The sequence below is a fragment of the Triplophysa dalaica genome, chromosome 5 (assembly GCF_015846415.1).
Source record: "Triplophysa dalaica isolate WHDGS20190420 chromosome 5, ASM1584641v1, whole genome shotgun sequence".
Classification (NCBI taxonomy): Eukaryota; Metazoa; Chordata; class Actinopteri; order Cypriniformes; family Nemacheilidae; genus Triplophysa; species Triplophysa dalaica.
Window position 1 is genome coordinate 22,497,354 of NC_079546.1, and position 26,363 is coordinate 22,523,716.

At 37.3% G+C, this 26,363-nt stretch overlaps 2 protein-coding genes across 3 annotated transcripts in view; both read right to left on the bottom strand.

Annotated features, from left to right (window-relative positions):
* Positions 1-26,363, bottom strand: part of LOC130421317 (uncharacterized) — a 792,526-nt gene that overhangs the window by 84,169 nt on the left and 681,994 nt on the right. The gene's annotated exons all lie outside the window — the stretch shown is intronic.
* On the bottom strand, positions 37-2,651 carry LOC130421313 (uncharacterized). Of its 2 annotated transcripts, XM_056749130.1 has the most exons (7): positions 2,591-2,651; positions 1,693-2,013; positions 1,256-1,570; positions 1,026-1,106; positions 924-953; positions 704-784; positions 37-597 (listed from the first exon to the last, which is right to left on the bottom strand). In XM_056749130.1, exons 1-7 carry the CDS (start codon positions 2,649-2,651, stop codon positions 539-541), a joined length of 948 nt encoding a protein of 315 aa, XP_056605108.1. In that variant the 3' UTR covers positions 37-538. The 2 variants fall into 2 exon arrangements, with proteins under 2 accessions (XP_056605108.1, XP_056605109.1); XM_056749131.1 differs by lacking the exon at positions 924-953.

Consider the following 26,363-nt stretch of genomic DNA (forward strand, 5'->3'; position numbering starts at 1 on the left):
GCAAAATCAAAACATGTTTCAGCCAGAAATAACAGATATAAATCAACACACAATATAACTACGTTACACAAATACAGTAACACACAAGCAGTTACACAAACCGTCAGACTCTGTTGGCATATTTAAAGTAATAGTTCATGAAAGAAGGAACATTCTGTCATCATTTACTCAAGATGTTTCAAATCTGTGTAAAATACTTTGTTCTGCTGAACACAAAGAAAGAATTTAGTAGAATGTGTTTAACCAAACAAAAGATTACTATAGTCAATGGTGACCCAGAACTGTTTACTTCCCCACATTCTTCAAAATATCTTCTTGTGTGAGTAAAGGAAAAAAATACGGGTTTAGAGCTTTTTGAAGATGAGTAAATGAAGACAGATGTTTAATTTGGGGATGAACTATCATATTAATAGAGAAAAGAAGATATTATAGACAGTTGTGGTTTAATGGTAAGAGAGTCGCACTTGTGACCAGAAGGTTGCCGGTTCAATTCTTAGGGCCTGCGGGTAAAGACTGAGGTGCCCTTGAGATTTTATTCCTAAACTGCTGACATCACTGTGTCTTCTGGATGAGCGTTCTGACTCCTTCTTCTGTTTTCTGAGAAGATAAAAGTCAATAAAAGTGATGAAGTTCTGCTGTTTGTTTTCTGGATTGTTTCAGGTGAATGTGAATGATGATGATGATGATGATGATGAAAACTCACGCGCTCTTCCTGCACAGATGATCTGAAGAAGAATGACAGTAGGAGCAGCAAACACTGACACCTCAACAATCACTAGAATCACTAGAAGACACAAGAACACCATTAAATCATCAAACTCTCAAACACTACACATGAGAAACAAACACAAGATGAGTTCAGTGAGAGTTTCACTCATGTACTTATGTAACAGGACACATGGATCACAATCAACACTTCATACCTCTTATTATTATTGATGTTGTAGATGATGCTGTAAAAAACATAGTTTAGTTAAGATGAGTCATAATTTGGAAACACAAACACACAGACGGCGATAATGTACCTTGTTGTTGTGTAGTTTCTGGTGTGTTAAGAGTTGAGAATCTCTCAGGGTTTGTGGTGGTCACTAGAATCTTGTTTGAATCTGTAGAAGATGATGAATGTTCAGAGACATCATACTGTAGAACATCACAATCATATTTCATGTTTATGTCATTTCTTCATCATCAGTACAGAGTTTAATGACTGAAGTCACTTTGAGTTCAGGACACTCCTGTCAGAGTGATGTCTTACCTGTAAATCTGACAGTATATGTGACTGAGGTCTTGATGTCATTCTTGTGTTTGAACACACATCTCAACTGTGTGTTGTCATCTTCATTCACGAGTGTTGTAGTCAGAGAGATGAGACAGAGTTTATCTGATCTAATCTGATATCTGGAGTCTGTCTGTAGATCAACATCAGTCTGATTCATCCACACCAGCTGATATCCATCATAACTGAACTCATGATCACAGTCAAATGTAAACAGCTGACAGGAGAGAGTGACAGTTGTGTTTGCTCTTATCTCAGTCTGTGATGATGATGATGATGATGATGATGAAGACACTGAAACACAAATCACACAACACACTCTCAGTACTCATGAGTTTCAGTGAAAACACAAGAGATAAAGAGAACTGTGATCTGAAGTTAAACATGTGTTTATATAAATGAAGAGAAACACTGACCATGAAGAACATGTAGATCAACAAGTGAATCATTTCCATGATGATGTCCATTCACAAATTGTGTGCAGATGTATCGTCCACCATCATGTTGTGTTGTTTTATAGATGTTGAGAGAGCAGTCAGATGTCAGACTCAGTCTCTCAGATCTCTCTGTGTTATTCTTCTTTATTCCTCCAGTAAACACTTCTACTGTAGCTGATGTTGTATATTTACTGTGCATCCATGTAGTTGAGGAGCATTGATGAAGAGCATCATTACAGGACAGAGACACACTTTCACCAGAACTGATGAACACATGAGAGTCTTCTGCTCCACTCACACCTGAAACAGCAGATGACATCATTCATATTAATACATCACAATATATTCAAACTGTTCAATATTTATCTCTTATTATAAAACAGTCAGTTCTGGTCCTTGATTCTGATTGGCTGAGAGGAGATGTAAGCCGTTATAAAATACCCCGATTTATAATAGCTGACTGCACAACATAACCTAAATATCATTTTATTTACTTTATTTTATGAATCCTTGCTAAGCATATGGAAGAACCCCGCAGAGCAGTGGATTACAGTGTATTTTACTCAACTTTGTGTTGTGCCACAACGCCCTTAGCTGTTATAAAATACACTGTAACCCACTGCTTCTTGGGGCTTATTGCTTTATTGACAGATGAATTTTGAAATTTTTTACATCATATAAATCAGAAGATTTGACAGTAAATCATGTGATCTAGTTCCTCTATCATTGACTCTTGACATCAGACTTTTAAATGTGAGAATAAGACACATGAACTCTATGATAAATGTGACATGAGATGAAACTGAACATGTTTGTCAGAATGTCAGTGAGAGTAATGAAATGAAATCTGATGAAATAAATGTGTTGTATAGTTTACCTGTGAATAGTGAAGAGAGAAGGATCAGTCCCAGCAGACATATATCACTCTTCTCAGTCATGTTGTGTTTCTCTTACTGAGTCTCTTCTCATCATCTACTTATATTTCTTCATAACAAAATTTGTAACTCTTCCTGTGTTTCTCATTTCCTCTTTTCTCATCGACTGAGTCATGACACAATAACGGCCTACAACCCATTCTGTACTTTGGTAATATTTGTAAGATACTTATTTTGTTTTAAAATAATTGGACACAGGGATCAGTGATGACTTTTGTTGTCAGAGATTTTAACAGGGTTAACTTGAGAATGGTTTTCTCCAAATTCATTCACACAAGCAGAGATGTTCACTTCTCAATTCTTCTTCTATCTGCATGCAAACAAAAGCAGAACATAAGTGAGGTCATCTCCACAGATTACCCATGATGCAGCAGACACACACATTAATGAACACATTAACTCTGTCACAGATTATATCAATATGTCCACTGATAATATCATCAGAAAAAATCATTGGATGTTGAATGCATGAAGAACGATTGACACTTAATCACAGACCACATGGGGAAACATAATTATGAAAAACCCTGTGACATGGGTCATTCTTGAGCTGAACACATTCAATGCACGGTCTGAGGCTAGAAACAGCACATAGGCAGTGGTGGAGGAAGTACTTAAGTTTAGTACTTAAGTAAAAGTACAACTACCCTGCAAAATATATACTTAAGTAAAAGTATAATTACTACATCAACATCTTACTTAAGTAAAAGTCATAAGTACATACTTTTAAATTTACTTTAAAGTATTTTTTTTAAGTAAAAGTACAATCAGTTATCTCGATGTCTGGGCTGTTCAATTGTAATAGTCACAAACAATTTATATTGTGTACTGGAAAGGGTTGTTGTGTAAGCTCTCTGCAATACTGACACACTGTAAAAATCTGGTTATTTACTTATTACTCATTAAATATTAATTAAGCTAAGCCAATTATGACATACAAATTATTTTATTTTTACTATACTGCAGTAAAAAAAAACTCAAAAGTACACAGGTGAGTGTTATTCTAAACACTTTAATCAAATTTGTATGACCAGTTTATTCTGCTCAACAGCAGTTGCTTTAGACCTTTACCTTGGCCTGCATGGGGAAATTTTTGCTAAAACTGCATTTGAGGCTTATACTCCATTGATGACAGAAAATCCAAAAGCATTAGACTAATAATGTATAACACATTAGAATGAGAAAAAAATAAGCACCAAACAAAATTTGACAAGGGTGAGTGCTTCTCTTAAAACATGCAAGCAATATTGCTATTTAGAACTCTGATCAACCTAATATAACATTAACAGGACAAAAAAAAAAAACAATGAAGTCAATATAAAGGCAGATGCTACGATAAGAAACTTAAAAACAAAGGACCTTCAAATAAAAATTTTGGCCAGGCAATCAAAGGTCAAAAGGGCAAAATGCCCCTATAGAACATGAGAGTATTAGAGCCCTAATACTGTATTTGGTTCCGCATAGCATTACCAATAGTTACCAATAGTAGAAGAAGTTGCTGGAGAGGTTGTGATAAGTCTTTGTATCGGCCGGGATTACAAGCAGTTCTGATTTTGAAAGGTCCAGTTGCCGTTTATCCAGATGGAGATATCGGATAGGCAAGCTGAGATGCATGCAGAAACAGTTGGATCGTCTGGGCGACAGTTGGATCGTCTGGGCGAAAAGACAGGTAGAGTTATGTATCATACGCATAGCAGTAAGGGAAAAGCCATGTTTCCAAATGACAGAGCCTACAGATGTTACATATAGAGAGAAAAGCAATGGATCAAGCACTGAGCCCTGAAGCACACCAGTGTCGGGATGTCGGGACAACAACACCTCACCTATCCAAGCCACTCTAAAGTACCTACATGATAGTTTAGACCTGAACCCATTGTAGCACCATTCCGGAGGCCCCCATAGCCTTGAGGGTGGACAGGAGGATGTGATGGTTAACGGTGTCAAAGGCGGCAGATAGATCCAGTAGGAGGAGAACAGATGAGTTAGAGGAGGCTATTTCCAGTCTCAGGGCTTCAATGACAGAGAGCAGCGCATTTTCAGTGGAATGACTGCTCTTGAAACCAGACTTGTTGCTGTCTAGGAGGTTGTTCTGGGTGAGGAATGACGAGAGCTGGTTACATAAAACACATTGTAGAGTTTTCGCAAGGAAGGGGAGTAGGACACCGGTCTGTAGTTTTCTTACAGTGCAGGATTAAGAGAAGGCTTTTTTAGTAGTTGGGCAATACAGGCCTCTTTGAAGAGTGTAGGAAATGTACCAGTGTTGAGAGACAAGTTGATAATGTGGGTCAGGGAGGGAACAACCGATGGGGAAATGGCCTGGAGGAGATGAGTGAGGATGGGATCTAGGGGGCAGGTAGTCGGGTGGTTAGAAGAAATGACCTTGGAAACGTCCTCTTCAGATAGGAGAGAGAACGAGGGGAGCAAGCATATGTCTGGGGATCGGGCGTGGTCAAGAGACTGTGGTGCAGAGAATTGATTGCTGATGGTGGTCGAATACAATTGTAACTCAATGTAACTTTTTAAAACCACCTCCTTTGCTTGGCGTCAGATTTGGGGCTTCTAATTGGCCAACAAATTTTTGTGCTTAGGGATATCGCCACCTGTTGGTTTGACATGCTCTCGAAAGCGCTTCATAGCAGGGTTAATTTTAACAAAGAAGGGATGAACTCAGTTTATAAAAATAATATTTTACGTGTGGATTAAAGCTTTCAAACTCATCACCAAACAACAATCTAAAATGGTTGAAAACCTAAAGAATCAAAGTGTTAGAATCAACAATTCTGTCAAAATCCAGATCCAACTGATTGAAATGTTGTAGCGCAGTGCTCGTCAATTTAGCTACTGGTGGGTGTTGTCTAGCAGTGTTTGGTTCTAGCCCTAATCTAGCTTAGTTTTAGTCTAGTCTTTCTGTCAAGCTGTCATTTTATTTTTTTATTTGTTTTAGTCACATTCATACGCTTTGTAGTCTACTTAAGTCGGCTCATGTCCATGACTATTTTCGTTTAGTTTTATTTGAGGAAAACTGATGAGATTTAAGAAGTTTTAGTCAAGGAAAATGTATTTTAGTTTATTTTTAGTCATGCAATTCTATTTATCCCAGTCAGTATAGTTGAGTACCTAGTAGTATAGCCGAAACCAAAACCTTACCTTTTAGACTGAGTATACATCCATTCCAGAGACGGAAGACGGTCTGATTTGAATTACGGCCATCAGTAAAGATAGGAAACTCTATAGGGGCGACACGATGCGATCCAAGTACGATTCAGAGGCTTCGATGCGACGATAAAACAAGGAAGGTTACAATTATGCAGCCTTTTTTTGCACGTAGCACTGGAGCTAGAGAGGTTTGGTGGCACAGGGCAAACAGTAGGAGCACAAGTATAAATTGTTAGTTGTCATTATAAAAATGTTGTAGCAAGTGCAGTTCATCATGAAAAGGCAGGTCACTGACAAAAGACATTCATGTTACATATAGATAACTATAAACCATAACTATATAGATACTACATTTGGCCAATTATGCTAATTCATGATTCAACTAAATTGACGGCAGACGTCTTGAAATCTGTGTGACGCAAGTTTTCTATGCCTGATTTGAGTGGACGGGGTCACGTAACGGGATTGATTATTCTCCTTAGCCAATAACATGATAATTAAACATAAAAGGTAGCGACCAGAATCTGAGAAAAAATAGCACCGATACAGAACAAAAAATGTACTTAAGTAAAAGAACACTGTTTTTAAACTTCTTTAAAAAGTACAATTCCTGAAAAAAAACTACTCAATTACAGTAATTTGAGTATTTGATTCTGCCAAGAACAGACCCTTAATGTTGTCATTGACATAATTTCCAAGTGACCGACAGAAGGGGAACGTACTTTTTTGTTTCGATTCTCTTGTTTCAGATGTGTGTATGGCTGAATAATAATGAATAAAAGTCAAGACCTTTATGATGGTTACAACACAGAGTTGTGTAGATTTTTCTTACAATTGTAGCAAAAGAAAGGATATACAGCATAGTACTCTCGATCATTCCATTTGTACACCATACACCATTGCACCATACTCCTGTATTCCAGCTTAGTTGTTTGGCTCTGCAGGGTGCCAATTTACAAATGTGATCATCTCATCTCGATAAGACCACCGCCAGCTGGTAATGTTATTGTACAGTCCAATCCAGGCGACTGAAGTCAATGCAGGTTGAACATCTCTCTGTATATTTATCCAGTCTTTATTGCTTTGAACAGTGGTCAGGTCAAAGTGATAATGTCTGCAGTAAGCTTGTGCTTCATCCCAGCTCATTCTCTCCTGGATGAGAACATACTGACATGAGATGCTCTGCATCAACAGACAGAACCCTGCTGAAGGAGAAAAGTTATGAATGTCACCTGCATGTATTGTGTAATGTCTGAGTGATTTTGGGCACCAACGAGACATATTTAGATATATTTTACATACACTGGGCACTGGCCTTCACCACAGTTATTATATACCTGAGAAATACCTATTTAGATAAATTTTACATGCACTTGGCACATGGTCTTCAGCACAGAACAGTTATTATGTCCCTGAGAAATTACTAAACAGTATTAAGAAGATATGTCCTGGCCCCAGTCAAATACCTTAGGACCAAATTTGGGCATGTTCCGGCCCTTCACTATGACAACAATCTACTTTGAGTTTTGCAAAGGGAAGCAGGTCATGATGACCATTATGTTATTGTGGCGGACAAGAAATAACTAAATAGTATCGAGAAGAATTGTTCTGGCACCAATTATACCTGAAGACCAAATTTGGGCATGTTCCGCCCCGTTACTATCACTACAATCTTCAAACAGGTCATGATAACCTTGAGGTGCTGAGTGAGGATTTATTAAAAAATTCACAAAGATTTCCTTCTATTCATTCATTTATACCTAAAAAGTATTCATAGGATCAGTAGGAATGTAAGTTGACATATGTGTATCAGTGGAAACATCCGAGAACACATTTAATTGCATACGAATTAGTTTGTGATGATGATTTAATGATTTGATGTTATAATCGGTATATCTGTTCAATGATTATTCACATATAAGCATGTTTAGAGCACTTGTACCAATGTAAAATCCAGTGATGTTTCTGAGGCCTAAAAACCAGAGAACTGAAAGTTTGTGACGTGTTGTTCTCTCGTAACCTTGGGTACATTTCCACTGTTTATTGGACATGATTCAGCAGTTTTTGATGACTTGATACGTATAAAAATTTAGCAAACTGAATATAAATATGTTTTGAAAATAAGAAAAAAAAAAGGCAAACCACCGTTAGATACGTATCTCGGTGACTACGAAATAAACTTGGCAGATCAAAAGCATTGAGTGACGAAAATAAGAGATAACCTGAATTTACCTGATTGGTTTTTGAGGAGTACCCCTCTCAGAAGTTTTGCTATAACGGTTATCTGGAAGGCACTGGATTTTCAGATGCTCTGGGGAACATCTCACTTTGTTTGATTCGAACAAATAAAGTTAACTCTTTGACAAATGGACCTTCTTTGTCGAGAGATTTTTTGAACGGCAAAATAAACTGTGCCACATCAAATGTTACACATAAAATAACACATCTCACATCATCTTTTGCAAATGCTTGAAATAAAGCGAAAGGAAAAACTTAAATTTAAAATCAATTCTGTAATGCAAGTGTGCTCAATCCTGCTCCTGGAGATGTACTGTCCTGTGACAAACAACTGATTAATGTTGAAACTCAACTCTGCAGGAAAGTGAATCTCCAGGAGCAAGGACGTTGACATTACGACAATAACTATGACTCTAAATATAGCTGCAACTTTACAGGGTAAAGAAACACAAATGCCCCAAAGGGAAATAATTTGTACATGTCAGATAATCAGATTTTGAAAAACAACTTTAAAAAACAGACGGAAAGACCTCAGAACACAAAAAAAAATTATATTACTTTTTTCCCCGCTGTCAACAAATATTAATGAGGCAGAGCAGATGTGTCATTTAAAGAGTACGTAGCTTGAGATCATGAAAATGACATTTCATGCAGTCTGTTCTGTTGCCGTGTTTGAAAGTAAGGTGTGTGCCAAGTTGAAAGTGCGAAGGTGAATAAGTAACAAAGTTATTTGCTTGTTAAAATGGTAGTCGACTCACACAAACGAGACGTGGAATAGTAAAAATGTGAGAAAAGAAGAACCACCAACCACCCACTGGCCCAATGGCGGAGTCCAAGTGGCATGGCGAAGGCATTCGCGCGTTCTGTCTTCCCAGCGCTCTGGGTTGTTACAGTTAACGTTATTTTAACATTGCGTAATTTATCTGACTCAAAAAGATATAAAGAAACCTCGTTGAATTATATTATTTGTATTTTATTATTATGTGTGATAATAATCCTGCAATTTGGGTCAGTGTTTGATTATCCCGCTTTACTCTAAACTATATTCACTCATCCGATTCTCATGTCGCTTAGAGTCTCGCGCCTGCCGTTTATACGCGGATCTCACGGTCACAAACTCCCCAGTCTTGGTCATTGCCAGAGGTAAGAGACCAGTAACATTAAGGTGGCTGCCCCCTGCAACTCACTGCTAAACGCAACTTTTTGGTCAGCCTAGATTATTAACATCTAATCACAAGCAACAATTATTTTCAGCCAGAGGTCATGACCACTCCACAGCGATAGATAGACCAATCTTACCTTCTCTAATGGCAGCTTTATATAATCATGCCATGGTTTCCCATGTACTCTTAACTTGAATAATATAACTGTAATCAGAGTCTGAGACTTACCCCATTTAGATTGGTCAGACAACCCTTGTGTTGTTCTAAACAGAAATTCTCATTAACAGCCTCTAAGATCTAAGTACACTTAAACTAATGCCAAGTTGTTAGCCGGAGCTCTAAAATTCTCAGCTGGTGTGTCTTTGCCACCTAGACAGGATTCTAGTCCGTTACTAACCTGAGCGGGGATTTGCGGTAACAAGGATGTAACAGGATAAAATATAATTCTTATACTGAATGCATAACATAAGAAAGTGTCTATAAACTCAGAATAATGCGGAACAATTCAAACATGACAATTTATTATTCAGGTAAATGTTTCTTGCCAATTACAATTCAATTCAGAGAGTACGAAGACAAAACATCAAATCATCAAAGATTAGTCTACAAGTCTAAGACGCATACCTGACAATAGAAGCAGATGTGATTGGAAAAAACACAGTGCTGTGTTTCTGAAGGCTCACACACAGCACCATGGGGTTCGTCATAGTAAGAATTCCCCAGAACATTTTGCCAGCTTCTAGGGATGAGAGAGTACAGCATTATCTGTATCTGTATCTGTAAACCACATGAATTATCTGTATCCGTATCTGTACACACTCGGACAGGGCGGGGCCTAACCAGGAAGTGGCCGGGATTTAACCCGGAAATTGGGTCGGGTTGTCTTGAGATGGGCGGGGCTTTAAGCGGTATGTTATTTTAAGCATGCAATTGATATGGGTTGAACAGAAATTGTTATATTTATTGCTGATTAGAAAACTATTTACATGACAGCATCAGCATTGAGCTTCAGATCAATGGTTTTGATCACAATGACAAACAAACTATATACAGAACAAGTTTTGCAACAATGAATACAACTCATGCGGTTGCAATTTTGAAGTAAAATGTAATAAACAAGAGTTTTCTTCTCAACATAACTTTCTTTTTTTAACTTTTAATTAAAAACTGAGCCAGCTGACGGTTTTAAAAAAACAGGCGAGTCGCATTCTACCAAGCACTACGTCTGAACAAACCACACGTTTACCAAACTCTACTGGTTAATAAGTAAGTACTACAAACCGAAATAAAAAACAAACCTGAAGCTGAAGAAACCCTAAACATTAACGGAAAATACCCAAGAACCTGAATGACTGAGGGAGAGACAGAGAGCTGCAGACACAGTCAGCAACACAATACATCTGTATGTGTGTAGGGGAGGGGCGCTGTGACTAGCCTATCACAGAACGCAGACACAGTCAGCTACCCAATGAGGATTTTTATTCAATCCGAGCACAGATATTGACTCGTATTACTCGTATAATACTCGTACTCGGCAAAAGTGCTTTATCCGTACCGGATACTCGTTTCAGCAGAGTATCCGGCTCAACTCTACCAGCGTCCCTTAAATACCCAGACCAAAATACCTTTCCCCCACACAACAACAATTTACATTGTAAAGGACTCTGTCCTGGATATGTTCAGGCCACAAATGGAAATTTGCATGAAGACACAACCTCAACAGTGAGCAGAATATCTTAAAGCCTCAAACCTATGTTATGACCTGGTCTACTGCTGTGAATATGAGACCATTGTACCAATCGCACTGAGATATTTCAAATGATACCAAATCATTTTGAAGATTCTTTGTTCATATAAGATACAGTATTTGTCAAATCCAGTTCATCGGGGAGCTTTGATTGGCACTGAGTTCAGATGTAGAGAGATGAGAGGGGTGGAAGAGAACAGATGTAAAGGTGTGAGTTGGTGATCATTCATTGTTGTATGCTGTACACGCATCACGTCTAGAGCCTGTGTTCTACGGTGTGAAACTAATTCGGTCTTATTCCAACTACCAAAGGAAGAAAGTCTGAGGGAAAAAATTGTTACAATTCTCAATTTTTCCAATGATACCAAAGAATTATAACCCCAGGGTTGTACTGTGAGCGCGTCATTTCACCAAAGATTGGTTTAATAATCATGTAATGTAATTGTGACTTTTGATTTTTGCCTAACATTAACATGTAGCGTTATTTCTGACGTGTTACAGTTTGTTTATCTTGTTATTAACTTTGCATTTTGACACATTTCCCGCACGTGCAGCTATATAGATATATTTGGGTGAAACTACAATCATTTTTCATAACATCTACTTTCTGAAATGCTCTATGTTCAATGACAACGCACAGTTAAGACGAAATAACAGTATTACTAAGGTATTAACAGTATTTTAAGAAAAAAAAAAAAAATTGATGAGCAAAAGCACAACATGCATGTTGTCACAATGGGTTTTTTATGACAAGAGTTGTCACTTGCCACTGACAAACATCCTGCTCCAGTCGTGGTGGAGTTTGTGGAGGATTAGCGTCTTCTTCCTTGTCAGACTCGGGCTCAAACTGTTTAGGTAAAACCGCCGCCATCTCTAGCGGTCGGAACATCTTGGATGTAATATACATGACATCCAACCACATGTAAACCGTAATCCTGTAATGATGGTGGGGGGTTCCATTTGCAACAAATGATGAACGCGTTTGACCAATAACAACAGACTACACCATCTGACCGACCACATGACACAAGGTTAGCGGGTATGCAGGGCCTATATGGATGAATTATTGACCAAATCATTTTAGAGTCAGTCGAGTCAAGAAGTAAGGTACGAAAAACTGCCTATAAAAACATAATAGTATTTTTACACATTGTATGTACATAAACTGTATGTACATAAACTTGTTGTTGGACACTCCATAAACCAAAGTAGGGCCTAAAAAACCAAATGCTAGGTATTCTTTAAGAGACACACCGAGTTTTATGACAATACACAAAAGAGTCAAGAGGATACAGCCACATAACTGTTTTTTTTTTTAAACTATATGCAGATAGCAAATTTTTGCGCCTCTTATCTGGCCCACACCTTACTCCCCATACTTTACTCATCTGGCCCACACATGGCGTGGAATGATGGCACTTGTGCGGTCCGCTCCTGTTTGACAGATTTGGGCCACAGGCATGCCAAAGCTATGCCACATGTCAAACATCAAAACAAATAAAACAGAGCTGACCCAAATATTAACTTCATTAATATTAATTTCAATTCTGGCCCAGATTTATCCCAAAACCAACACCTTTCTGTGCTCCAGTTTGATAGGATTTGTATTGTGTTTCATTATTATTATAGTCATGATTGAGTTATTAGTGATGAAAATCTGCTGTTAACAATCAGCATCACTGCTTTTTTTTTCATGTTTTCTTTTTTTTTTTTTTTTTTTTTTATAACTATAACAATCATACAAAGTCCGACCTTACAGGCTTGACATACTCAGTACATTTTTTCCAGATTATGTAAAAAAATGGCTCTTTGAGACCTGAGAGTAAATGAAAGCTTTTCCGTCTTGTAGATGTCTTGGATTATGCTGATCCACTCGTTGATGGTCGGGAGGTCCGGCTTTAACCATTTCCTGGTTATAGTTTTCTAAGTTGCTGCCAATAGTATCCAAAGCAGCCTCTTGTCTTTGTTTCTCCAGTTGTCGACATCAACGTTGCCCAAATACAAATTCACAAAGTTACAAGGTATTTTAATATTAAACGTATGGTTAATGCGATCACATATTTGCGATCAAAAGGGTCTCAACAATGGGCAGTCCCAGAAAATGTGGTAGTGATTGGCCCCTGAAAATCCACAAAGTCTCCAGCATGTGTCTCCACTACCTTGGTGTCTCTTTTGAGTTGGTGTGATAAAAAATCTGATTATGTTCTTCCAACAGAACTCTCGCCAGGTATTCGAGTCAGTAGTACTCCATTGTACTTTACATATATTCACCCAACTGTTATTTGAAATTTGAATATTACCTTCCATTTCCCATCTCCTCTTAATGTACTCTGTGTTAGGTTCTTTGTTTTCCTGAATGGCTTTGTATAACTTAGAAACTAATTTATTTAAAGAAATTTACGTGGTTAATGCTAAGAAAGTTTGTAGGAACCCCAAGTTCCGTTTTTCCAATGCTATTTTTATATTTTGATCAAAATAATGCCTAACCTGTAAGTATCTATAGAAATCGTCTTGACCCAAGCCATATTTGTTCTGTAGAGATTCGAAACTCATTAAAGTTCATTTGTGCGTAAAAGAGAGATAGGTTGTAATTCCTTTTGAGACCCAACCCTTAAATCTTCCATCAAGGGCGTTTGGTCTGAAATCGGAGTCATACGCGCACCACCTTAAAATTCTAGACAATTCTTTTACATTGCATATTTGCATTAATCTATTCCAGGAGTTCTGAAGAGATTCATATATAACATCTTCAATTATATTGGTATTCATTTGTAGTTTCTTGTCATTTAAAAGGGTCATAATGGGTATATAATTTGCAGTAATCCCTTCAAAATCTTTCCATCCAGCCGAGTAGGTGGGTGAGCATAAGCAGATTAAGGGTCTAATTTGGGCAGTATAATAGTAGTCCCTGAGACAGGGAAGGCCCATCCCCCCTTCTCCTTCATCAATTCTATTGTTTGGTATTTTATCCTACCCCTTTTATTTTGCCAAATATATTTTGCCAACATGTTATCCCACTCATCAAAATGTTTCTGAGTTAACTTCTCTCTTTTTTCAGAAGGAAAAATGTCTGATTGCTCTTCTCCAGGAAACACATCTCTCTGATATAGAGCAAATGAAAATACGTAGAAGCTGGGTTGGGCAGGTTTTATTCTCTTCTTATAGGTCGAATAGCAGGGGGGTTGTGAGTCTCCTTCACACAAATCTCTCGTTTATAGCAGATAAATCTATTTCCGGTTATGAAGGTCAATATGTTTTTTCCTGTACGCTTGTTATATGGGGAACGTCTGTTGATCGGAATGTGTCTATGCCCTCACTGTATACGTACCCCGATTTATTTTATTCATGCCCTCTCATGCTTTCGGAAGGAGACTTTAATTTTGTGTTAGACTCAACTATAGAACAGTCCTCTCCCAAGAGTCAAGGAAATATTTTTTGCAATGACCTTGAACTATTTGATGTCTGGAGGTCAGCAAATATGAGGGTGAAAGATTACACTTTTTTTCTCAGCCCCAACAAACTTTCTCCCAGAAGTCCCAAACTTTTGCAAGCAGTCCAAGGCATCATTGGTCTAACAGGCTGGTGGAAATGGGTTTGAGGACGCTGCGCGGGGAAGACCCCAGATTCTTCGGGGGTCCGACACCGGGGTCAATCGTAGGGGAGACCGCCCTAAGCCGACGTGGGGAGAAAGCACGCCCCCTCGCTCAAGGGGGTCCGGACGGGAAGAGCGCCAAGCGAAGACCTCCCAAGCTGCGCTTCGGCAGTCGACCACAGTGTGGCGCCAAGCCTGTCCACGGCCCAATTAAAGTGAATGGGGCTCATTCCATTACCGTAGTCCAGTGGTGGGTGGTTGGCGCTTCCCCCGGGAGACCACGAACATGATATTTATCCCACTAACCAACTATCTTGGGCAGGTGGTCTTGGGACCCCTTTCCCTCATCTGCCGAGCGACGCCCCCGGACACGCCGAAGCACTATTTGTCCACTAACCAACTACTTTGGCCAAAATGGTCCGGGGACCACCCGGGTCGACCCCCGCCCCTTCCCCCGTACCACGGAAGCACTATTTATCCACTTACAAACTAAACTTTTGCTTAAATGTAAGTTTAATGGTCTGATCCATTTTCCAGTTTGTTTTCATGGCCGTCCACCTGAGGTTTACAGGAAAGTCCAAACGTATGAAGTCTGTGGCCACACTTTATAATAATCCATATGCATTATGAACCCTGTTAGTCTGTTAGTACACCTTAATAGACATACATATGTTAGCAGCAACTCACGGAATGCTTATATATGCTTAGAAAATGAATTTCCACCAACTCACTACACTTGGCCTAGTGGTATGAATTGCAGGTGGTCCTGTCCACATGCAGTTTACAGGAATCGGCCACACATATGAAGCTGGTGGACACACTTTATAATAATCTATATGCATTATGGACCCTTTTAGTCTGTTAGTACACCTCAATAAACGTACATATGTTAGCAGTAACTCACAGAGTGCTTATTTATGCTTAAAAAATGAATTTCCACCAACACACTACACGTGTTCCATTCATATAAACTGCAGGTGGTCACTTCCTGGGTGCCATATTTGTAGTCCTTTGTAGGTTTTCTTGTTAATTAGTTTTCCCAGGTATTTCTTGTCTACTTTTTTGTCCAATGTATTCATATACACGATTAGAGAACTACCTTATTCCCTTAGTACACTTTATTAGACATACATATGTTAGCATCAATTCACAGAAGGCTGAAATATGCCCTAAAAGTGGTTGTCCACCAACTTACTACACGTGGTCCATTCATATAAACAGCAGGTGGTCACTTCCTGTATGGCCACGTGTATGAAGTTGGTGGACATAATACTTATTAACTATTTAACTAAAAAATATTAATTTATATGTCTCAAAAACCACATTATTCAATGAGTGCACTTTATTTTGACTGTTAAGCTAGCCTCTTTTATATTCAAGGCCTAATTTTCAAGCCTAATCCATTACAATTAATGGGCTGCAGAGTAATACATAAAAAATGATATAAAATACTTTTTGGGCACCCACACATTTGGCCTTTCACTATTTCGCTTGTGGCACTTTGAAGCAAGTGACTGTGATGTTTGGGGTCTCTCGGGACCCCCAGGGCCGTTGTGGTAAATGTCCTTGTATACGTTACATTTTCATGGAACACCTTCCCATGGTCTGCTCTTTGCACTTCTGACGCATATACGCTTTGTTATTACATTGCGTGCATGGTCCTAGGCCTGCTCTATGCACGATGCACGACCCTGTCGGGGCTACGTCCACGAAACCCATATGGAAAAGCCATTCTGACAACATACCGAGAGCACATTGCCCTAGAGCAGTGGTTCTCAACTCCAGTCCTCAGGCCCCCCCTGACAGAATACTTTGGATGTCTCCCTATTGAACACCTGAACAAGTTAATGAGATAATGAAGTGATGATTGAGTCATTAATGACGAACAGGTGATGTTAACAAACACAAATCACTAGAATAAAAACCATAATAGTGTTGAGCTTTCATTAAGTGTGGCTCTTACCCTTACCCTATGTTGCACTTTTTGCCAGCTGAAATAGTTTGTTTCTGAAGCATATTTATAAGAGCCTGACAAAAGACAAAATTATTTCGTTCTGGTGTTGGTAATAGCTGTGCAAATGTTGGTTGATTTTTAGTGTGTCACGATATTTGTCAGACTTAAATCCCCTTTATTTGTATCTGTCATATAACAATTTAAGAAGGTTTCATTCCAACAATTTTGTCTTTTGTATGGCTATTCAGAAAGACACTATAACAGCTGATATAAAAAATAAATCAAGGGTGAGAGCCCCACTTAAGGAAACATTATTATGGTTTTTGAATTTATGATGTTTTCTTCAGCGATTAACATCACCTGTTCATCATTATTGATAAATCATCACTTCATTATCTCATTAAGCTTTACTTTCCATTCATTCTTCATATTATTAGTTGATATTTGAAAGGTATTCAACTTGTTATTGACACGATAACACTAAGGTTTATCTGTTTTGAAATGCAATTCATCACCGTGATGATACCGTCAATAATAATAAAGGCTTCATCAACTGCCACAACATGAATGCTGATACAAATCTATTTGCTAAAAAGAAACATGTGAAAAGCGATAAATAAAATGTAACTGAATTGAAAATGTTATAATATGTAAGACTTGTAAGTGGCTTTGGATAAAAGCGTCTGCTAAATGACTAAATGTAAATGTTATATGTTATTGTAAAGAATTAGAACTGACAATAGTGACAATTATTTGTGAGACCTTATTCATCCATAAAAATGTGTACATTCATCGCCATGTTTATAAACAGACTGACCTGAGAAATGCAGCAGAAGATTCAGGCTTCCCATTACTGAAGTGATGCAATTTGTATGAACAGATCTGAAACAGGGTAAGAACATAATCAGTAATGAAAAACACCTTTAAAAACATTTGCAAATGCAATGTGAAATACAATCCAGAAAAAGAATATAAAATATCTTCACAGTATACCTGCTACTAGATAGGACTGAGGATGAAATGAAGCTTTATTTTCACATCCTACACAAATGTTAAACAATGTCTTTTACGCAAATTATGTTATGTTATTCTAAGGCTGATTTTAATATTGATTTGCTATAGGAGGCTCTGTATTCAAATAGCATCAACCCAGCTAGCTAAAGTTTGTTCCTTAAGCGTATTTTCATGTTTTTGATTTAGTGTCTATTCTCTTTAAATGTTTTAAAAAGATTTCCCAGTTAGCAAAAGTCATCAATGGTCATCAGTGTTTCCTTGACTTGGGCTATTCACCCTTTACTATCATGTAGAAGATTTTCACCACAACAATGACTTCATCTCATATTGTACTTTAAAATACACAATCAATTTATCATTGACTATTTGCTTTCTCAGAATGTGAAGCACCCAATACATCTCTAAGAATTTACGATTATTATTTTTTGAATATCATGCTTTGTACCGCATCTAACATAATTTAATTATTAAGGCTAATATCCATCTGCAGTCCCTCTCCAGGTTAACATACATTTAAAATGCACATATACAATAAACTAGAGCAACATAAAATAGTTACTTATACACATCCCGTCAGAGCAAGAAAGAATATAAGAAAGAAAAAAATAAGCAATTGGCACAAATTTGATTTGATTTGATAGATGTACACACCCTGATTTCCGGTAGAACATTCCAGTTCATAAGAGCTATCACTTAGAAGGAAGATTGTGCAAAAGGACAGTGACGAAGTGGAATCACACAGTCATTAGTAGAGGATGATAGTGTGTCTAACAGAGATTGGAGAACGAAGGTGGACAAATTTGCATTAGGGTGTGGGGTAGGGTAAAGAAACACCAAGCATTCTCTCAAAACCAACTAGCCACACCCACGGATCTGACTCAAAACAGCAAGGATTTGGTGAGAGCCTTTGAAATTTCATCAAAAGACATTATTGTGATCAGTTTTTGATTAAGTTGAGCTCTTGAGTCTCAATGTTAAGTTTCCTTTAGGTGTCCATGTGTGATAAAACTCAAATGTTGTGTCAAAGAGAACAAAGATCCAGTAGAATCAAATAATAATAATTATTTCATCACAACAATGTTCTTTAAAGGACTCTTAAGTGTTATATGTTATGAAATGTAAATGCAGATTTATGAAACAGTTTGAAGAGATTAAAGCAGTGTTACGGACGACTAACAGAATAAATGATTTTCACACAAAAAGCAATTGAATCAGTTAGACATGAAGAATCAGTATACGAAACTTAACAATGGTGGCAATCAACAAAAGAACGCTTCATGCTGAAATGCATGGTGGGTAATTTAATTTAGAACAAACTCATTCATACTTCCCAGCATGCATTGCGGTCAATCTGTTTATCTAAATTAGTCTGTTGATTGGCAACATTGTTGAGATCCATAAACTAATTTTTGATGTCTTTGTGTGTCGCAGTTATGGTGTAAATTAAGTTTTAATTTCCATCCTGTAAAATAACTCAAACTCAGTCATCTTATAGTGTTTTCTCAAGATCCACAGCACAGCACTAAATCGGATGATATTAGTTAATAAAACCACAACACTTGATATGTTTCTCACTGCATTGCCATAACAAATGTACTTTAAAAGTACACAGACACAACATACTATCAACAACCCATAAAAGTCAAAGGTCAAGAGCCCAACTCAAGAATACACTGATCACCATGATGGTGACTTTATTAGCTGGGAACGCTCTTTTTGTTTTGCCTGATTTGGGCCACAGGCATGCCAAAGCTATGCCACATGTCAAACGTCAGAACACATAAAGCAGAGCTGAACCAAACACAAACAACAGTTCATTCAAATTCTGGCCCAGATTTATCCCAAAACCAACACCTTTCTGTGCTCTACTTTGAGAGAATTTGTATTGAGTTTCATTATTATTATAGTGATGATTGAGTTATTAGTGATGAACATCTGCTTTTTAAAATAAAAAAGATTTACCCAGAGAAATACAAAAACTACAACCTGAAATACAACCCATCCAACAAAACGTTTTTGGAGTTTTTTCACATTTAAAATATTCAAAATGTCATTTTTTATGTTTTAAGATCGTTCCCTGCTAACAAAAGTCACCATAATGGTGATGAGTGTTTCCTTTAGTTGGGATAGTGACCCATGACATTTGCTGTTGTATATATATATGTACTTTTAAAGTACATTTGTAATAGATATTGAAATGTTGCTCCAATTCAATGGTATTGGTGATAAGTGTGATATCTACCATGTTCACTTTTGAATAAGTTGCTGTGCTGCTTTTCTGGAATTTACCACTCAGAATTTACACACACAGACATGAAGAATCAGTTTAATCACAACAATGGTAATAATAAACAAAAGAAAACTTTATGCTGTGATGCATGGTGGGTAACAGAGGTGGACAATTCTGGGGCCAAAGAGTAAAAGTCCTGCCATATTTTTGTTTCAACCATGAACTCAGCAGCTGATTTCACCAGCGGAGGAACCAAAACTTTCCTTTCAAGTCACAAGCAAGTCTCAAGTCAAATCTCAAGTCCTCAAAGAGTTAATGTTAATGAGATCATTAAGTGAGTAATTTAATGATGATTGAGTGATGAACACCTGCTGTTAACAATCAACATCACTGAAGAAAAGAGAAACACAAGAACTACAACTGACTTCAGCCACAGCCTTGGATGACATCAGCTGAAAAAAAAAACATTTTCACCATAATTGTGGTCAGTGTTTGCTTTAGTTGTGCTCTTGAGTCGTTCAGTAATAGGTTGTGGGTCTTTTTCTGTCTCTTCTCTCAACCGAATGCTGGTATGTCTTGAGTGCACTGGAGGTCTCACAGACTCCCAACATATGATTATTAAGCACTTTAGGTGTACAGAAGTACACAATTGAGTGCTATATAAATGTCTTATTCCTTCAAAGATAATTGCTTAAATAACTATATTTTTTTTATCGCAAACATTTGTTCAATGCTAAAGCAAATATTGAATCATTTGTGTTTCTGGTTTAAATCTCTCTAAGTTTATTATCTGCATTTGGATATAAAAACCTCCTTTTACAAATGAACATTTATCATATGAACCTCAACAGTGGTGACAATAATTAGTCATACTGCATTGCATGATGGGAGTTTTTCAAGCATTGCAGCTTGAAGTATTTTGTTGAGCGTCACCATTGTTGAGCTTCATATGTTGGTTCTTGATGTATGACTTGAAGCTTTTAGGTTAGCATTTGTTTCGCTGCTTTAAAAGTTTCTCACTGATAATGTTAGATAAACGTGAATGTTTTTAAAACTGAGAGTACAGGATTCATTATGTTATACATAAACATGATCAAAAAGAAATATCTTGCCTTTGAACTTTTCAATGTTGGATCAACTCATCATAACAAACAGTGAAGAGTTAAACACTTCACAGAGCTGATCTCTCTGCTCTACAAAAGTGCACGAATTGATACAGTGCAAAATCTAACAATAGAGTCAAGAGTCCAACAAAAGCAAACACTGATCTCCATGATGGTGACATCATTTAACCAATAAAACGTCAACATCTCAATTACAGCAGGTGTTCATCACTAATGCTCAATCATCATTTAATTACTCACTTAATCATCTCATTAACTTTAACTCTTTGAGAACTTGACATTTGACTTGAGACTTGCTTGTGACTTGAAAGGAATGTTTTGGTTCCTCCGCTGATGAAATCAGCTGCTGAGTTCATGGGTGAAACAAAAATATGGCAGAACTTTTACTTTATGGCACCAGGATTGTTTACCTCTGCAGGGTAACATCAAAGCACAAAACTAATTTATAATTCCCAGCATGCATAGAGTTAGTTGGTTGTTTCTCACCATTGCTGAGATTCATACATTGATTCTTGATATCTGTGTGATTCTAAAAATGTTGCTTGATAAAATTCTTTCTAGATATCTAAATTACGTCAAATTTCCTGATCTTACAATGTTCTTTCAGAATCTACAGCATAGCATCTAAATCAGTGTACTGAATAAATTTATAGCATCACAGTGGTTTCACCAATACCATTTGGTTAGGTTTGCTCTGCCATCATGGGATCTGAATGGACACATTCACAAATTATTTACACATCAACACTCACAATCATGTCAGTCAAAACAGTCACACTTCAGACTCTTTCATGATAAAATACAAGTGCAACTGATGAAATAATTTATGTAACACATGTCAAGAGCTCTTCTGGACAGAAACTAACACGTGGTGGCCCACAACTGAGCCAGAAAAACTTGTCTAATAATATTCACTGCATGTTGTGAGGCATTTGTCTCAGTGAAAAGACATTGAGTTCAACAGAAGAGCTTTTGTTAGTCAGCAGCAGTTTGGTGAAAGTATGCAAATGTTATTGCGTGAGAATTCACAATCATGAAAACTCAGCATGCAAATGTCAGCACTGGTGACAAACCCTTAAGGGCGTTGTCCCAGGCATGGATTATTGGCTGAAGCCAAGACAAGGCCTTACTCTGACAGCAAGAAGTTCTTCTGGTACACTTTCTGCTTATTTCACATGTATATAAAAGAGCTTATTGAGAATTAACAGAGTTTTTTTCTCTAGTTTATGTCAATTAAACACAATCAATTTATAATAATTATAAAGATAAACTTCAATAACAATGAAAAACAAACCCGTTAAGGAACGATGACGACATCGTCAAACATCACTTTATTCCTGATGCAAGAAATCACAGTGAGCCAGAACACACTTCAACATATGAAAGCATATGAGTCAAGAGCTCACCTAAATAAACATTAAACCCTATCAGTGTGACTTTATTGTTGATAGTTTATTTTAGTGATTGTGTTTGTTATCAGCAGGTGTTCATCATTAATGAGATAATAAAGTGATGATTGATGCCTTAACTCAACCTGATTAAACTCATTCGCTTGATCATGTGTGATTTAAAGAGGAACTCTGGCCAAAAATGAAAAGTCTGCATTCATTTCTTACCCTCAAGTAGTTAAACATTTGAATGACCTCCATTTTTCCTAAAACGTAAATGGTTTTGGAATCTTTCTGAATCCTCAGATTGAAACACAACCAAACACACAACCATATGACAGTGCATCCGGTGTGGTGTGGCTCTCAGGAACGAGAAATCAGGAAGTTTCTGAATATGGTTGTTAGTGTGGTTTGTTTGAGTACAAAAAGTATCCTTGTCACATTATATTCATTTATACTGAACCACCGGAGTCGCCTGGACAATTTCACGATGTCTGAACCAAATCGGAACTAGTTTCGGTTCCAAAAACTGTTCTAGTGCAACACAGCCTTGCGCCACCATTTCTATAAAGAATGTCACAAACAAACAGAAACGCGGGAGTACGTACCGCATTTTTGTACGTACACTCCACAGACGCGCTTCGCCCTCTAACTGACGATCACATTGGCTTTCAAGACTTAGCACGCAACACACAGAACGTTGCGCCGCATCTTTGCTGAACACAACGCTGTCGTGAATTCACACTGGCTGTTAAGAAAGTGGAAAGCACTCACTGCATCTCAACCTCTCCTGACTGCATTATCTCATTAACCAGCCTTTTTAAAAAAAGTGGCCTGCCTACGCCAGCGTTTTTTAACATTTTCACCCAACTTAAATGGCTGACAGTAAATTTCTGTAAAGAATATATGGACAAACAATATGTCAAATGAAAGAACAGAGTCTCAGCTTTTAAAAGAAATAAACCGTATTCTTCTGTCTTCGTTTGTTTGTTTTTTTATCACTCCGTAGATGTTGGTAGGTTTATTTAAAAATGCATCACTTTGATTAATCAGCTGAGATAATTAAAAAAATGTCATCGAAGATTCCGCCCAGATTACACTCAGAACAATCTTTGAAAACCGCTAAAACATATACGTTGTAGGTTCTGGGATTCTGTTCTTTTTCAGAAGGTGTGTAATAGATCCAGCTGCTGTATTACAGTACAAACACTGATTGTACTCTCTTCAGTGGCGAGGGAGCGTTTTTTTAAATGACGAGATAACTCGTCAATGGCGGTCAAAGAGTTAACAGTTGTCAAATAGAGACTTTATGGACTGTTTGCATACATGGAATGTGTATGAAAGTTAACATTAAAAACAAAGTTTTATTTATTGTATATATAATGTAGGAAAATAAGCATGTGTCTCAACCCTCATCAGACTATTTGGAGGTTATTGATAGTGTAAAAACAACAAATTTAAAGCAGAATCACATGATAAATCAATGGAAAGAGCCCAACTGTAGGGTAACACTATTACGGTGACTTCCTATTTCCTATTTCAAGTTGTTGAGTGAAACGTATGATATATGCCATGCTTTATAATGTATGGATGTTCCAAAGTAAAAAACACTAGAAAAGATACAGGATACCTAAGAATAGAATACTCAAGTAATTTACACCTCTGGTATATAATCATCTGGTTTTAGCCATGTTGCTGTCAGCTATTACAATATGTGATCATATCAATAACAACACTTCTGTGATTTGTTATTGGAATGGAGAGCCTCATATTACACACCAAATCTAGATCTAAATTGAAAGTGAAAGTGAGGCAGGCTTGGATGAAAAGTATTGCATGCAGATTTGTGTACGGACTATAAAACAGATTGATTCATGAGAAACGCACTTCAGAAGTCTGATGTCTCATCTTCTGTCTGCTGATGCAGGTAAAATGTTTTATTTATTTAAATGTGACCCTGTATCACAAATCAAGTCTTAAGTAGCACATTTTGAGTAAAGGCCAAAAATAAATAGTATGTGTCGAAATTATAGATTTTTTTTAATTTCCAAAATCATTAGGAAATTAAGGAAGGATCATGTTCCATTTCGCTATTTTGTGAGTTTCTTACTGTAAATATATCAAAACCTTATTTTTGTGAGTGGATGGCCTGCTACAGTGCCTCTGATTAAAAACTTAAAATGTGATTTTCTCAATATTTAGATTTTTTGCACCCAGAGATTCTAGAGTTTTAAACCGAAGTATCTCTGCCATGTATTGTCCTATACTAACAACCCATACATCAATAGAAAGCTTAATTATTCAGCATTCGGGTGATTCAAAAATCTCTGTTTCAAAAAATTGATCCATAAGACTGGTTTTGTCATCCAGGGTCACAAATGTGTTTTAATCATTTGTTTTTGTCATTCACTTGATTCATTTATTTATTTCAATATGTGCAATGATGCATAAGTTTTATGGTTTCAGATTCGTTACAAACTTCAAAGTCATCTGAAATGGAAAGGATGTTTCATTTGATTCTTTTGTCAGGTCAGTGAGTGGTTATTAATTTTTAAACAGATTTTAGTGCATTTAGTTTTGTTTTTACTCAAGTATTTTGGCAACGTTAAGGATGCTCCCTACCTATCGGTCAGTTTTTAAGACATGTAAATTAAATACTAAGGTTGCTAAGGTGTGGTAAGGTGTTGGTAAGCCAGCAGTCAAATTAAGTTTTTTTTTTTTAAAGTCTTGAATGACACTGTAATTTTGTTCTTCGGATGAGACGTTCAATCATCAACATAACCTCACATCAAACTGTGATCTTACTATTGTACTGTGAGCTCAGAGGTTTAGATGTGACTGGTTTGTCATTTGAAGTCAACTTTATGTTGATGAGTGTTTGCTTAGTTGGATTCTTGACTTTCTAATGCATCGGTGTCTTTTCATCATCTCTTTCAGTAATTACATTAGTGTCTTTGTAATATATTCTCTTGCATTGATACTGAATAAGACTGTGTGGCACTACAGCATTATGATTGTTTGGTGATTGAAGTTACATCAGAAAGAAGTTTTAGGAAGAATGAATCTTAAAAAGTGAGAGCCAACAGCCTAACCTAAAGAAACACTGATCACACTAACAGAGACTTACAGAAAAAGAGCTTTTGTAGATGTATTACAACAGTGGTTGCCAATATATATCTATAGAAATGGCTGCTTAGGCCAAACAGTGTGATATATTCTCTTTAGGTTGCAGCTATATTAAGAGTTATGGTTATTGTCGTAATGAGAACGTCCTTCATTGATGCTTTCATTTTTTTTACACGGACGTAAGTCCTGTCCTGGTCCTGGATATTCACTTTCCTGCAGAGTTGAGTTTTGATGGACTTTATATGGTCCTGCGTGGTCAAAAATTGAAGAGAAAGGCAGCTCAAATAACTCTAACAAATGTTGAAGTTTATTGATCAGAAACATCGCGCTGGGTCGTCTCGACAAAGAAAAACACACCCAGTGTGTCATTCTAACAACAAATTTATAGTATGTATGTGAGAGGGTGTATCTTCTTTCTTCAGGCGGTGCCTCCCTCTCCTGATTCAATCAGCTCTCTTGATTCAATCAGCTTCGTTCTCCTTTGTCTGCAAAACATCATATGACACCCCACAACACCCAAATTCTGCATAGCTTGGTACTCAGATGTGTGTGCATGCACTTCGTTGTTCCACCTTTGGTCTTTGACCCTTTAATTTATTGTCTGCACTCACATTCCTAGAGGCACCAATCTGAATTATCAGCTTCCCCCAATCTTTGTACACAAGGCTACACACACACTACACATTCTCATTAGAACACCATATTACGTTAATCAAAACTGTAATAAAGAATTAACATTTAAACGTAGTAAAACTTATTAAAAAACTCCTTCAGTTGTTTGTCACAGGACAGTACATCTCCAGGAGCAGGATTGGGCATGCTTCCCAGCAAGCAACAATGTGTTCCTTAGATGTTCATCAGATGTTCATCAGACGTTCATTAGACGTTCATTAGACCACTCCCGTCCATGTGCATTACCACTGGGAATGTTTTGGATGTCTCCCTAAACAACACATGAACAAGTTAATGAGTAAAATCAGGTT

What these genes read in the sequence shown, in the direction of transcription:
- LOC130421313 (XM_056749130.1), bottom strand. Translation starts at nt 2,651, where the DNA reads ATGACTGAGAAGAGTGATATATGTCTGCTGGGACTGATCCTTCTCTCT. An exon ending in AGAAACTACACAACAACAAG is followed by an intron (nt 954 to 1,025) that starts GTACATTATCGC and finishes TGTTTTTTACAG; the next exon opens with CATCATCTACAACATCAATA. An exon ending in CATCTGTGCAGGAAGAGCGC is followed by an intron (nt 598 to 703) that starts GTGAGTTTTCAT and finishes TTATCTTCTCAG; the next exon opens with AAAACAGAAGAAGGAGTCAG.